Consider the following 15,364-nt stretch of genomic DNA (forward strand, 5'->3'; position numbering starts at 1 on the left):
ATCTTCTATGTAGCCCTAAGCTTAGTCTTGCAAATTTGCAAATGTATTGAATTCCTGAGATGTAAGCATATAGTAAAGTAAGGAGATGCAAAGTGCAGTAACCCGTCACAACCAATCAGATTTCATTTTGCTAAAGGCTTATTAGTAAAATATGCATAATGTGAAATAAAAAAAATTCTTAATATAAAAGAATTAATCACAGAAAAGAACTCTACTCTACTCTAGAAAAAAAAATCTAGAAAAATCGCACAGGTTTCTATTAAAAAAAAAACACAATAAAGTAATGATGGATTCTGGTTCCCTTACTATGGGTCACTGGTAAGTTGCCTTATCATGTCTCATTGACTATGCTCACCAATCACGATCTAAAAAAAATAATCTTTGGAAAAATGTTATATCTTGACTTAGTGTTTACAATAAATTGGGAGATTTTGTGCTTTCTTCTTCCCTGCCCATTAAAGCAGGAATTCCATGCCAATTTACATTTTTACACAACTCATTGGATGGCATTACATCACAGTACAATGCTGTGTGAAGACATGTATGAAATGTCACTACAAGACACTCTAAATAAAGTAATAAAAAATAAGCAGTGCAATGCGCTAAAACACACATTGTATTGCTGCCTGCCTTCGCTCACATGGACAGATGCCCACCATAGGTGTGCGCAGCCTATTGCATTAGGGTGTGCACCCCAAAGTTTAAATACACATGCATGTGTTTGCCTACATGTATATGGCCCCGATACATTACTCTCCCTGCTGGCAAAGTGAAATAGAAGTGTGTGGCACTTCTCTTATGGCAGAGCAGGTCCGAGGGAGATCTTTCCCATCTCCTCACTGGCAAACAGAGCGATAATGCTAATGTGCCCTAGGTGATTAGGGTGTGCCCAGGCACACCCTGTGCGCACGCCTATGATGCCCACATAGTAAAAGCTTGTATTTTGCCGTGCAGACTACTGTGCACTAGGACTATTTTAGGATTTCACCAAAAAAAAAAAATACTCACCTTAGTCCAGACTTCTGAAGCTACCGGGAGGTACTGTGACTTCACCGCCTCCTGGGCACTCAAAATCCCATGAGACTGTGCCCAGCTCATGGCAATGTATTCTGGCAGGATTTCGGAGCCCAGCTGGTGCGGGAGGCAGTAGTTGGGTTCGGGGACATAAAAAATGCCTCCCGGAAGCTTAGAAGCCAGGTCTGAGTTATTTTTAAATATTTTTGTTTTTTTGTGAGATCTTTATTTTTAATGAGGTTTTTTTCGGCTTATTTTCCTTGTGCAGCTGGAGGGCTGGTTGGGAAGTGGACCTTCCATTGGAACGGAAAGTTCATTTAAAATGCTAATACTAGTCTCTAAAATAAATTTGATGTTTTTTGTATAACCCCATTTATCAGGGGTCTCCAAACTATGGCTCCCAGGCCACATCTAACCCACTACAAGATTTTATCTGTCCCACAGCAACTGTAAGTAAAAATACCCTGGTCGGCTGGCAGAGGATTCCAAATTTGTGTATTGTAATACAGAGACTAGTGCATCCACTGCCATTCAGCTGTAATCCTCCCCCAGTCTCCAGCACAGATTCCCCCACCCCCTCTCCCTCCGTTATTGGTGTCCTAGCAACCAATGACATAATTGCCCCACTCCCAGAATTTACAGCTGGACTGGATTTAGGCCCCTTTCACACAGGCGGACCGTTCAGATCCGCCTGTCTGAACGGTCACCCCATGCATGTCTATGGGGCATCGGATGTCAGCGGAGACATGTCCGCTGACATCCGATCCGTCAAATCTGGACGGGGTGGAAACCCTATTTTCCATCCGTCCAGCGAATTGGATTGGATCGGATGAGAACGGACAGACGGTCCATTCCCATCCGATTCCCTCGTAGAGATGCATGGGGACCTGACAGCTGTGTCTCCGCACACAGCGCAGAGAACAGCTGTCATCCTCCTGCCCAGCGGGGGATCGGTGGATTGATCCACCGCTGAGATAAACGGACTGTGTGAAAGAACCCTTACTCTGTCCAGACCTGCTCCACCTCCTAGCTTCTGCCCTGCTGTCTGAAAGGTAGTGGGGGAGTCTGTTGGATACTTCTTGATGTAAGGGGGGACTCTACTGGGCACACATGGATGTAAGAGGAGACTTTACTGGGCCTAAATGGATGTAAGGAAGACTCTGTTGGTCACTCCTGGACACAAGTTTTGAGCACTCCTGGATGTAAATGAGGATTCTAGAGACTACACCTAGATGTAAGGGGGGCATCGAAGGGCACTCCTGGATGTAAGCAGGGAATTTTTATAAATCTGATGTTTTTCAGCCTGTGGATATTTGTAAGATATACAATGTTGCCCCTAGGCTGAAAAGATATGAGACCTCTGCCTAATATTTTGCATATAAAGTTTATAACAGTTTATAACCAAGAGCATGCAGATACCGCCACACACTGTATTCAACTCCATTGTAAGATGAATGAAAAAATGGCTTCAGCTCAGATCCCAGCCCATCGGTCATGCCTCTCTGACATGTTTCACCTACATTGGGCTTACTCGATTAAGCCCAATGTGGGTGAAACATATCAAAGGGCGTGACCAACGGGCTGGGAATGGGATCTAAGCTGAAGCCAATTATTCATTCACCTTACATTGGAGTTGAATACCGTGTGCGGCGGTACCTGCATGCTTTATTACATTTTGGAGTGAGATGTGCTTTATTTCTGCAAGCACATGTATACAGAGTCTAAACTTGAGAGACTCACACTGCAGAGTTAGTGGTGCTGATCTGTTATGGAGCTTATGCCTAGTGCACACAAGCCAAATGCTGGAAAACATCAGCCAGTTTAAAAAAAACGACCAACAATCGGCCCATATTTATGTCAGCCAGTCCAACAGGTCCAAACAGCCGGCTTCTGACGAATGAGAATGCTGGAAAACCAGCAGCCGACTGGCTCCCAATCAGCGCTCTCAGCCAATGACTGATCAGAATGTTCTGGTATCTATCAGAACTGGATAATAGTGTGAACTAGGCTGTTTAATCGAGGCTGTCTACGGTAGCTAATGCTCTGTCACATTTTTTAGTTATGGTGATACTGCAGACACAATAAATAATAGTCTGGACCTTACACATATTCCAGTTGCTCCTGCTCTTCTGCCTGGAAAGCTAACGCTATCGCAGCCTGGCTCCTGTAGGTCTACATCTCTACCCAAGCTCTTCACCACATCCAGCTATTCCAGTGTGACCCACTTCATACCTCTTCTATCAGATCTTACCCTTTTGTAGATGAGACAAAACTCTGAAACCCATTTAAACATCTAGTCTTTTGCAGAACAGCCATCTGATATAGAGGAGATGCTCAAAGTGGAGCTACATACTCAAGGAAGAGGGACCTGGGGACAGCTCAGCGAGGAGATACATGAAATACATGTAAAAAAAAAAACAGAAATCTGGAAATAAATGTTAAAGTGCTTCTGGGCAGTTCCCTTAGCATTCCTGCTGCAGCCTATGAATTCTTCCCTTAAATCCTGCCCTACCTGTAATATATTTCTGTGCTGCACAATTACATGCTGTGTTACAACCGATATAGTCAGGAGTGACAGCCTTCTTCTCCACCCTGGCTGCAATTACTTTGTTTAGGAAATTTTTTCATACAGCATAAGATCTTAGCTAAAATAAAACACCTTCATTGGAAATCATTTATTACCGAACTCTTATCTGCACCAATGACTAATGTTATTGGATTGTTTTTACCTTTTATTGTTTTTATCTCAGCTGACATCTTTTTCTAATAGAGAGTAGAAAAATAGTCAGGAAGCCACAGACATGAGTGTGACTTTTTAACTCTGCTTCCATCTTCTTGTTCTTTGCTTTTTTCCTTAGTATTGCTTTATTTACAGTATATTCTTATCCTTTGTTGAACATTTTACACTCCCACTTCCTCTTTTTGTATTCCTTTTTACCATTACAACCAAGTATTTGAGCTGTGACACAGAGAAGACTCCAGTGACTCCTCCAGCTGGCTTCCTCTTCTGCTGACGTCTATCATACTTTGACATTTGCCCAGGGAGACTGTCACAGTAATAATTTTCCAGACTCTATCTTCTTACCTTCGATATTTGGGCGGCACAGAAGGCAGAGGATGCAGACCGACACCACAGCGGATTTGTTGTGGCTAAAATTCAAAGGTATTCTGGTAAAGATCTTTATTGAATGTGAACAATGATACCCATACTAAAAGGCCTGCAAAAGGCCACTAAACCTAAAATGTTGCCTTACATGACAAGGATCAGATATCAACTCAAAACTGAAATGTCAGTTTTGAGTGGACTAAATACCCAGGTTAATCTACAAAGTACATGCCCCAGCAGCTATGTAGGGGTTCCAATCAAACATGACAATATTGTATACAACACTGGAGAAAGTCTACATGGTGGTTTCCATTGCCTGCATCTGACTGCTTTTAGTGACAAAAAAGTAAAAAGGACTGTGTCCATTATGTTTTGCGAAACTATCCCTAGTAGTTTTAGTATTGGACGGCATAGGGAATGGCGATGAAGACATTAGGAGAGGGCAGGGCCGGTACAAGGGGGGGGGGGGCTGCCCTGGGCGCAGTGTTGAGGGGAGCGGGTTGGGAGCGTCAACTCTTCTTTTATCCCAGTGACAGGATTAAAGCATTCCACCTGTGTCCCCGACGGCTGGCGTGCCCACTACCTGTAAGGATTCAGTATGTACGAGTCTAGCCCTGGCATTTTCCACATCTTCTGTCAGCATCTGTGCCCGCCTCCCGGCCTGCCCACCTCCTGTAAGGCTTTAGTATTATTAGATCTGCCCGTGTCTTGTCCAGGCATTTACCTCGGCTTCTATTCCCGCTGGCTGACGTGCCCACTCACTAGCTGGCCCGCCCACCCAGCACCAATGACACTTTTCTAGCCTTTGTTCTACAGGTCTGATAGGAGGTGGGCGGGCCGGGAGGCGGGGACAAAAGCAGACAGAAGATGCAGAAAATGCCAGGGCTAGACTCGTGCATATCTAAGAATACTGAATCCTTACAGGTGGTGGATGGGCTGGCCGGAGGGGACAGAAGCGGACTGAAGATGCCTTGCCTAAACCCAGGCAAATCTAAAACACAGAGCAGTACAGGTACAGTGTCATTATGTACTGCTGTTTTCCACTAAGTATATGATTACTGTGGGTTTGATTGTTCCCATGCACCATGTTTCCTGTAGCCAACTATTAGGGCTCGTTTACACGTGCGGTTGGGGGCAGTAAAACATGCAGCTGAGTATCATTTTTACCCCCCATTGCTCCTCTTTAAAGGAGAAGAATAGCCAAAGCTATTTCAGCTATACTTCTCCTGGGGATCACAGGAGTGCATTTAATCACACACTCCTGTGACTAGGGATGATCGAACTTTTCAAAAGTTCGGTTCGACCAGAACACCCGAACTTCCCGAAAGTTCGGCCCGGATTTCAGAACCCCATTGAAATCAATGGGACCCGAACTTCGGTAATCAAAAAACACCATTTTGAAGCCCTAAAACCCAATAAATGCCCCTAAAAAGTGCCTAGGATTCTGGGTCATGCCCCAGGGACTATTAATCACACAACAAAAAAGTTCTTAAAAATTGTCATTTTTGATAGAGAGCCAATTATTGTAAAAATTATTTGAAAAAAAAATGAGATTTCTTTGGATTTAGTGTCCGGGGGGGTCTAAAAAGTGTACCTGTGAAGTTTCAGCTCTGTAGCATGTCCAGAACCAGAAAAAAAAAAAAGATTGTTTGTATTAGAATCAATATAGAACAGGGATATGGCTCCGCTATTTTCACACCTTGCCGGTTTTGTAGCAAGCGTTTTTTTTGGGCATTTTTTGGGTGACTTTGGAGGCAGGCATAACATCAGAACTTCTGTGTAGGGGTATATATACAAACACCCATGTCTGTATATATACACATACACATATATAGGTGTGAAAATAGCAGAACCCTATGCTTGCGCTAATGAAATAATTAACACCAATATGGCTTCGCTCCTATAACACCTATATGTGTGTATGTGTATAAATACATATAAGTGTGTGTGTGTATATATACCCCTATACAGAAGTTCAGATGTTTTGCCTGCCTCCAAAGACCCACAAAAAATGCCCAAAAAAAAACGCCTGAAACAACACACCTGGGCATTTTTTTTTTGGCGCAGGCATTGTTTTGGGCATTTTTTGTGGGTCTTTGGAGGCAGGCAAAACATCTGAACTTCTGTATAGGGGTATATATACATACACCCATGTCTGTATATATACACATACACATATATAGGTGTGAAAGTAGCAGAACACTATGCTTGCGCTAATGAAATAATTAACACCAATATGTCTCCGCTCCAATCACACCTATATGTGTGTATGTGTATAAATACATATAAGTGTGTGTGTATATATACCCCTATACAGAATTTCAGATGTTTTGCCTGCCTCCAAAGACCCACAAAAAATGCCCAAAAAAAATGCCTGCGCCAAAATAAAATGCCCAGGTGTGTTGTTGCAGGCGTTTTTTTTGGGCATTTTTTGTGGGTCTTTGGAGGCAGGCAAAACATCTGAACTTCTGTATAGGGTTATATACACACACACACTTATATGTATTTATACACATACACACATATAGGTGTGATAGGAGCGGAGACATATGCCTGTTAATTATTTCATTAGAGCAAGCATAGTGTTCTGCTACTTTCACACCTATATATGTGTATGTGTATATATACATACATGGGTGTATGTATATATACACCCCTACACAGAAGTTCAGATGTCATGCCTGACTCCAAAAATGTCCTCAAAAAAGCCCTATAAACGCCTGCAGCAAAAAGCTGGGAGACAGGCGAGAAGCCATATCGCTGTTCTGAAAGTGACCTAAGAGAAACAATCTTTTCTCTATAGCGGTCACCCTGATATGGAAGGGTTTTGTCACCCTGCCATAGCAGTCAGAGTCAGTTAACCCTACACTACACTACGGTCCCCTTACACTTAACACTTTCCCTACAGAAACTAGATTATTAAAACTAACTATAGTGGAAAATAGCACCCTAACTACACTAGATATCCCTTTCCTCACACTAAAAATTGCTAAATGACACTTTGTAGCAGAAGTCACAGAACTGCTTCCACTCTCTTCCATGTCCCTGTATTACAATGCTAGGAATTTGGCGGGGGCTATCTTATATACTGGGGGGCGTATTCACTAATGATTGGCCTATGGACCCCCTAGTCACTCCAATCACATTCCTAGCATTCTCCTGCCCCCTCAATTGGCTTTTACTGATGGTTCTGGTCCAATCACAGGCTTTTAAAGCCCATTTCCTGTACCATTGCATTTTGGTCGGTTCTGGTTGCCGAATTCCGAACTTTTTCAGCAAAAAGTTCGGAATTCGGCCGAACCTCGAACAGCCAATGTTCGGGTCGAACCGATGGTCGACCCGAAACGTTCGATCATCCCTACCTGTGACCCATTTTCAGGCGACAGTGGGTTAAAGCCATCTATCAGCTGACGTCGTCAGCCGGTACAAGCTGAGGAAAGATCCCAACTTCTTTCCAGTAGGAATCTGCCCAGATGTCTGGACTAGCAGCTGGCTCAGGCTCTCAGACAGTCGCTAAGAGCCTGAGCCAGCAGCTCCCGATCCACCAAAGGCCAGCCCTCCAGTAAGCACTCAAGGGGCAGAGCAGAGAACCAACAACTGACAGTCATCGCTTTCTCCTCACTGAAGGCTGAAGTCTTTGATTGCTTTGTCCTTATGGCAGTGGACCATATACCCACCTAGGCGAGTATTTTTTTGTTTTTTGTTTTTTTACAGAGCAGTGGGCAGCAGTGGTGTTGGATGCTGTCTACTCTCATACATTCAGGGACATCTCTGATTGCTGCTCCGCCTGTGCTGTTGCTCAGTGGTGCGCCTGTGGCAACAGGGACACTGAATGGATGTTTCAGCAGGATGCTCTGGAAGAGGGTTTGAACCCAAATGAGGTATTATTGCTTTTTGTGTCTTTGCAAACATAAAACAAAACATACACAATGTACACAGATATTCTACCTTTTGTAGATAGTAAGTCCATTTACTGTAATCTTCTGGTGTCAAACACAAAATTAAGATTGGCTCCATAAGATCACCTAAAGAATTACAAAAACATTGCATAAATATCGCAAAATAACATTCGTTTCCACTAAACATGTGCAGCATTAATGCTTTTCATGGTTTTCAATATTGTAACAGCTAATATTGTGATAGGTTAAAGAGGAACATTTTAAAGTGCGTCCTAGCTAAATGGCATTGAGTTTGCTAAAAAAAATAACGGATTTCACCTTTTTTCACCCCTTGTTGCATCTAAGTGTTGTTGATCTCTTGAAGCTTTTTTGCAGTCACTACCTGACTACATACAACAGCTGCACGGCATTTCTCATGGTGATTTTCCTGATGAGGAAGACATTGGATCATGTCCGATGTGTGTTGAAATATACACTTCTTGTCTCTTGGAGAACAGTTGGGCAATAGGGACAAAGCCTTGTCATCAAACTAACAAGTACGTGAAGAAGGACCTTCATGGCAGGATCACCAGATATATTTTTAATGAAAGCTTAGATGAGATTTTAGTGATTGGTTTCACATCTACTTTTAAACCTGAACAGCAGGAAACTTAAAAATCCTCCCCTGCTGCACCCAATTTGTAATGGTTAACTGCTCATTTAGGTCTAGGGAAATTGGTAAAGCACTTTTGCCTACCTGATCCTCTTTTCTTGTAGGCCCCTCTGTGCTGCTAGATTAGTCCCGAAAAGCCTCCTCTCCCCTATGCCATGATGTTCTAAGGTCCTCTGATGTGATCAAGACAAATGAAGAGACAAGAGTAGGGTTGCCACCTCATCCCTTTAAAACAGAACACATATTAATTACACAGGGTCTGTGGCTGATTAAGGTGGTAATTAAACTCACTTGGAGCCTTCTCTGCATTAAATTAGCCTCAGAACCTGTGTAATTAATTTGTGTTCTGTTTTAAAGGGATGAGGTGGCAACTCTAGACAAGAGCCATGGGTGTAAGAACGCTGAGAAACAGTCCACCACCAGAGCCTAGGAGGGTGCTGTCTGCCAGTGGAGCAGAACATCTTTTAAGTAAAGCAGCTTTTCCATCCCTTGGACATACACAAGCATTAAACCCTTGCACTGGGGATGTTTAGTATTTTCAGGTTTCATGAGGTTGGGCTTTAAATATAAATATGAGATGCAATGTCTGATTTGTTTTTTAAAGGTCCAAGCATAAGGGTTGTCATTTTCATCTCTACTTGGTGAATTGTTGACCTTGACTTAGTATGCACTTTGGACTCCGGTCTTGCATACTTATTCTGGGTCAGTAACAAACTACTATAGAGTTTCAGCATCAAATGTAGACCATTTCAAGGAGTCAATCAACTTACCCAGGTGAGTTTCAGAGCTTTTAGTTGCCCAAAATGGGGACAACAGTTTTAAATGTTGGTCTTCCTTACTCTTACTAGCTAGCCCTGCAAGACTAAATCTCATCTGATGTGTTCCATTGAGGGATTCAGAGTATTTTATGTATGTTAAATACTAGATGCACAGATTGTAGCAGCATATTAGGATAATACAATCAATAACATGAATAACATTAAGACAGGTTTGTAAACTGAATTAAAACTGTAACTTTCATTCATTGTAATTAGTGTACAAAACTCTTAGGTATATATGTTTGTATTATCTCCCTTCTATATTCTTTTTGAAAACAACATGGCACGACAGACCCAAGCTTTCAGTTTTTTTTATAGAAAACAGCCCTGATGTGAGTGATCTCTGCTGATGTTGGAATTTCCACATGTGACTCTGCCCACACTATCACAACATGTTGTCTTTTTCCTATTATGCACACAAAAAAAAAAAAGTTAGGTTGAACCGTAAAAATAAAAGTTAGGTTTAACTCTAACTGTTATATTATCACATTCTATGTGAAGCTAGGGGAGCCCTCTAGCGGCTAACTCTAAAGTAAAAAATTAAATAGTAATGACACACAAAAAAGTGTACATAGTATAAAATTGTAATACAGCAAAAGATAAAGCCTTTCTTTTTTTATTTTAGATAAAGTAGGAAAAGGTTATAACCCCGGACACGTTTTTGTTGCTTAAAGAGGAACTGCAGTCTGCTCACATAATTTGTAATAAAAATACCTTTACCATTCTGAAGATTCCCGCCAACCACCACTGTGCATATTTTTTTTGTTTATACTGTGATTTTTGTACTTGCCAAATGTGCTGCAAAAATCTCCCTACACTAAGTCTGGCTGTAGCTATTTTAACTGGGGGCAGCTGAAATTGCTGCCTGTTCACTTCCTGGATTTACAAAGTACACAGACACACACGCATACACATATACACACACACACACACACACACACACACATACACATATATACAGACAGACAGAGAGACAGACACACTCACACCACTGCTTGCCTGCATATTTCTCCTCTCTTGATGAATACTCATGGATCTCTGCAGTCTCCTGTTATCTCTGCCCTCATACAGCTCTCCTTGGCTCTGCCACTTAGCAGCCTGGGTATCCTCTCCCTGCTGACAGCTTCCTTCCCCCGCCGATGCCACGGCATTCGTCCGTAGCATGCAGAAGGCACAGCATGTCCGGACAGAGGGCTGGACATCCTTTGTAAGTTAACAAGCCAGTGATTTATTGCTAGAATGCGGGGCAGTCCTAGCAACCAATCCCCTGCCTGTAATATGAAAAGCATTTCCCACCCTCTGTCTTGACATGCCGTCCCTTCTATCTGCTGTGTAAGGTAGGATCACAAACATTGGAGGAGGATTACAGGGACGGAAGAGTGGCTGTTAAGGGGACCAGTATAAAAAAAGTGGGGTTGTGGTGCTGTGAAGGGGACTTAGATACAAGGAAAGGGTGGAGGGGGGGTGTGAAAGAGACTGAGATGAAAGTAAGGGGCTGTAAAGAGGATTGGGGTGTTAGGAGGGGGGCTGTGAAGGGGACTGGGATACAAGAAGGGGGTCTGTGAAGGGGACTGGGATACAAGGAGGGGGGCTGTGAAGGGGACAGGGATACAAGGAGGGGGGCTGTGGAGGGGACTGGGATACAAGGAGGGGGGCTGTGGAGGGGACTGGGATAAAAGGAGGGGCTGTGAAGGGAACTGGGATGCAAGTAAGGGGGGTCTGAGATGCAAGTTAAGGGGGCTTTAAAGGGGACTGGGGTTCTAGAAGGGGGGCTGTGAACGGAACTGGGATACAAGGAGGGGGTCTGTGAAGGGGGATACAAGGAGGGGCTAGAAGGGAACTGAGATGCAAGAAAAGGGGGGCTGTGTAAGGGAATGAGGTGCAAGGAAGGGGGCTGTGAAGGGGACTGAGCTGCAAGTAAGGGGGGGGGGGCTGTAAAGGAGAGTGAGATGCAAGGAAGGGGGGCTATGATATGGACTGGGGTGCAAGGAAGGGGGTCTGTGAAGGGGACTGGGATGCAAGTAAGAGGGGGCTGCAAAGGGGACTGAAGTGCAAGGAAGAGGGGCTGTGAAGGGGACTGAGGTGCAAGGAAGGGGGGGCTGACGTAAAGGGTGTAGGTATCCAATGTAAGGTGAGGGTGCTGTGATGTGAAAGGGGACAGAGAACATTTAGATAAAGTAAGTACTATTATGTAAAGGGGGGGACTTGGATGCATAAGGGGGCTGTGATGTAAAGCAGGCACTGTAATGTAAAGAAGCTGTGTTGTAAAGAGAGTGCTTTAATGTAAAGTGGGGCACGGTGATGTAAAGGGACACTATAATGTAAATGGGAGCTGTATTGTAAAGGGGGGGGAGGGTTCTGTGATTTAAAGAGGGAGTTCTGCGATATAAAAGCTGTGCTGTAATGTAAATGGGGGTCTTTGATGTAAAGGGAAGGACTATTGTAAAAGGGGAAACTGTAATGTAATGGGGAGGAGCTGTAATGTGATGAAACCGAGTCATAGCACAAATATGAGACTCTGAACTTTGCTGGATAAAAACTTTAATGGCCACAGCTCCTAAGAATTTTAATTCAATACCCCTGCTATACTGTTTTCATTAAAGCTTTATTATACTTTAAATAAATGGCTAGTAGGGATGATCGAACTTTCGAAAAGTTTGGTTCGACCAGAACACCCGAACTTCCCGACAGTTCGGGTCCGGCTTCCAGAACCCCATTGAAATCAATGGGACCCGAACTTCGGTAATCACAAAACACCATTTTGAAGCCCTAAAACCCAACAAATGCCCCTAAAAAGTGCCTAGGGTTCTGGGTCATGCCCCAGGGACTATTAATCACACAAAAAAAGTTCTTAAAAATTGTTGTTTTTGATAGAGAGCCAATTATTGAAAAAATTATAAAAAAAAAAAAAAAAAGAGATTTCTTTGGATTTAGTGTCGGGGGGGGGTCTGAAAAGTGTACCTGTGAAGTTTCAGCTCTGTAGCATGTCCAGAACCAGAAAAAAAGATAATTTTTCTTAGAATTTTTATTAGCGCAGGGATAGGGTTCCGCTCCTTTCACACCTGGGCGTTTTTGTTTCAGGCGTTTATTGGGCATTTTTTGGGCGTCTTTGGAGGCAGGCATAACATCTGAACTTCTGTATAGGGGTATATATACACACACACACACATATATATATACACACATGTTGGTGTGAAAGTAGCGGAACCCCATCCCTGCGCTAATGAAATTATTTGCAGGGATGGGGTTCCGCTCCTATCACACCTATATGTGTGTATGTGTATATATACATATATGTGTGTGTATATACACCCCTATACAGAAGTTCAGATGTTATGCCTGCCTCCAAAGATGCCCAAAAAATGCCCAATAAACGCCTGCAACAACACACTTGGGTGTTTTTGTTGCAGGCGTTTTTTGGGCATTTTTTGGGCGTATTTGGAGGCAGGCATAACATCTGAACTTCTGTATAGGGGTATATATACACACACACACATATATGTATATATACACATACACACATATAGGTGTGATAGGAGTGTAACCCCATCCCTGCAAATAATTTCATTAGCGCGGGGATGGGGTTCCGCTACTTTCACACCTATATGTGTGTATGTGTATATATACATATATGTGTGTGTGTGTGTATATATACCCCTACACAGAAGTTAAGATGTCATGCCTGCCTCCAAAGACGTCCACAAAAAAGCCCAATAAACGCCTGAAACAAAAACGCCCAGGTGTGACAGGAGCGGAATCCCATCCCTGCTCTACTAATAATTCTAAGAAAAATTATCTTTTTCTTATGGCGGTCACCCTGACATGGATGAGTTCTGTCACCCTGGCATACAAGGAGTGGAGCACCATCCCTGCTCTACTATTAATTCTAAGAAAAATGATCTTTTTCTTATGGCGGTCACCCTGACATGGATGAGTTCTGTCATCTGGCATAGCAGTCAGAGTCAGTTCACCCGAAACTACACTACGGTCACCCTGACACTTAACACTTTCCCTACAGAAACTAGATTATTGAATCTAACTATAGTGGTATATAGTACCCTAACTACACTGCATATCCCTTTCCTCACACTAATAATTGCTAAATTACACTTTTGAAGCAGGAGTAACAGAACTGCTTCCACTCTCTTCCACAGCCCCTGTATTACAGTGCTAGAGATTTGGCGGGGCTATGTTATATACTGGGGGGGCGTATTCACTACTGATTGGCCTCTGGACCCCCTAGTCACTCCAATCACATTCCTAGCATCCTCTTACCCCCTCAATTGGCTTTTACTGATTTTTCTGGTCCAATCACGGGCTTTTAAAGCCCAGTTCCTGTCCCATTGCATTTTGGGTGGTTCTGGTTGCCGAATTCCGAACTTTTTCCGCAAATAGTTCGGAATTCGGCCGAATTTCGAACAGTCAATGTTCGGGTCGAACCGATGGTCGACCCGAACCGTTCGATCATCCCTAATGGCTGGTACCAAACACAAGCTTGTCACAAACTTCTTTGATCCCTTTGTCATGAAGAACTGGAAAGATATTGAGAAATAGGAAAAAGGAAAGAAAACCCTCCTAAAGGGCTTTTAAATACCTAAAGTTAATCCATAAATAATGATTTACATTTTGTAATGGAAGTATAACATCTCAAGAAAATTGTTTATTAAACAATATCATAAAAAACAAACTGTGGCTGGTGTATTGTTATTACATTTACAACAAGGCAAAAAATATGCATTTGGACAATGCTCTACATCTCCTGTTAGTCCCACAATACATGTACCATAACTGAGCATATACAGAATTACCCAACGCGTTTCAGAAGAACATTATTTTTTTCAGGGATGTATAGTGGTAGAATAGAGTCACTTATGTTGTGTAGAATTAAATATTTCTACAGCATCTGACAATGTTAAAAACAGCCAACAATATCCATCCTGTCACCAGGAAGAGATGACCCGTCTGCCGTGCCACTCTAGGGAGGTCAAACAAAGACCACCATGTGAGTCATGGAGGGACCAAAGTCACCCAATGGGATGCAATCAAGTCCTGCAAAGATTCAAGGATGCCAGATGAAGGGGCATGAGCAGCCTCTCTGGTGGGAAATCATCCAGGCTGATATATCCAGCCAGTTCCAATACTCCTCACCACAACTGATACCAATGGTTTTGGGTTGAAGAATTCTTTGCAGTTTTATCTCTTATGAGGACATATAGAGAAATATTACCTTGCATAGCTAATATCTAGCTAATAGTTTGAGTTTGGATAGAGCACGGATAACAAGCACTGAAAAAAAAAAATGTTTTGCTACTATGTCTGACAAATATGGATATCAGTGATAAACACATACATATATATATATGAATATGAAAATGATGACTTGCCCGTAATTTGGAATTCCAGTCTTCCATTCCAAGCTAGACCTCCTTCAATATGAATTGCATTTAATGGAAGTGTACCCTGTAATAAAACGACACATAAGGCTCACTTTACAACGCTAAAACATTAGGATAAGAATCCGTATTTTCGAAAGAGTGACAGTTATTTTTATCTGCACCCAATGTGATTTAAAAATTGAAGTCATGTGGCTAAAAACAAAGATGCATGTTTTCCATGAATTGAAAACACAGTTGTAAAATACTGTATCTGCCCAAGTCATTTTATTAGTTTCCCCAAAGTTTAAAAGGCAGACAAATCATAAACCCAAGAACAAAAATGTAATATATTGCAGCTTACTAGTTCTTAGATGTGAAGGCTGCATTTGTTTTCTTGTCATGCTTTTTTTCTTTATTGACACCTTAGAACAGGAAGTGTGTTATGGCAGGATCACCAGATGAAAACGCTTACTAACCATACTGCATCTATGGAAGGACAA

General features: G+C 42.6%; 1 protein-coding gene across 1 annotated transcript in view; it reads right to left on the reverse strand.

Moving 5' to 3' along the window:
• Positions 1-3,476: 3,476 nt before the first annotated feature.
• Positions 3,477-15,364, reverse strand: part of LOC309568398 (putative pleckstrin homology domain-containing family N member 1) — a 99,456-nt gene continuing 87,568 nt past the window's right edge. Inside the window, exons 10-12 of the mRNA XM_082274055.1 lie at positions 14,874-14,949; positions 8,069-8,145; positions 3,477-4,164 (exon numbers count right to left, since the gene is read on the reverse strand). Coding sequence (XP_082130181.1) covers positions 4,096-4,164; positions 8,069-8,145; positions 14,874-14,949 — 222 coding nt within the window. The 3' untranslated portion in view covers positions 3,477-4,095. The remainder of the gene's footprint in view (positions 4,165-8,068; positions 8,146-14,873; positions 14,950-15,364) is intronic.

This window comes from Pelophylax lessonae, assembly GCF_965119305.1.
Source record: "Pelophylax lessonae genome assembly, chromosome: 12".
Lineage (NCBI taxonomy): Eukaryota > Metazoa > Chordata > Amphibia > Anura > Ranidae > Pelophylax > Pelophylax lessonae.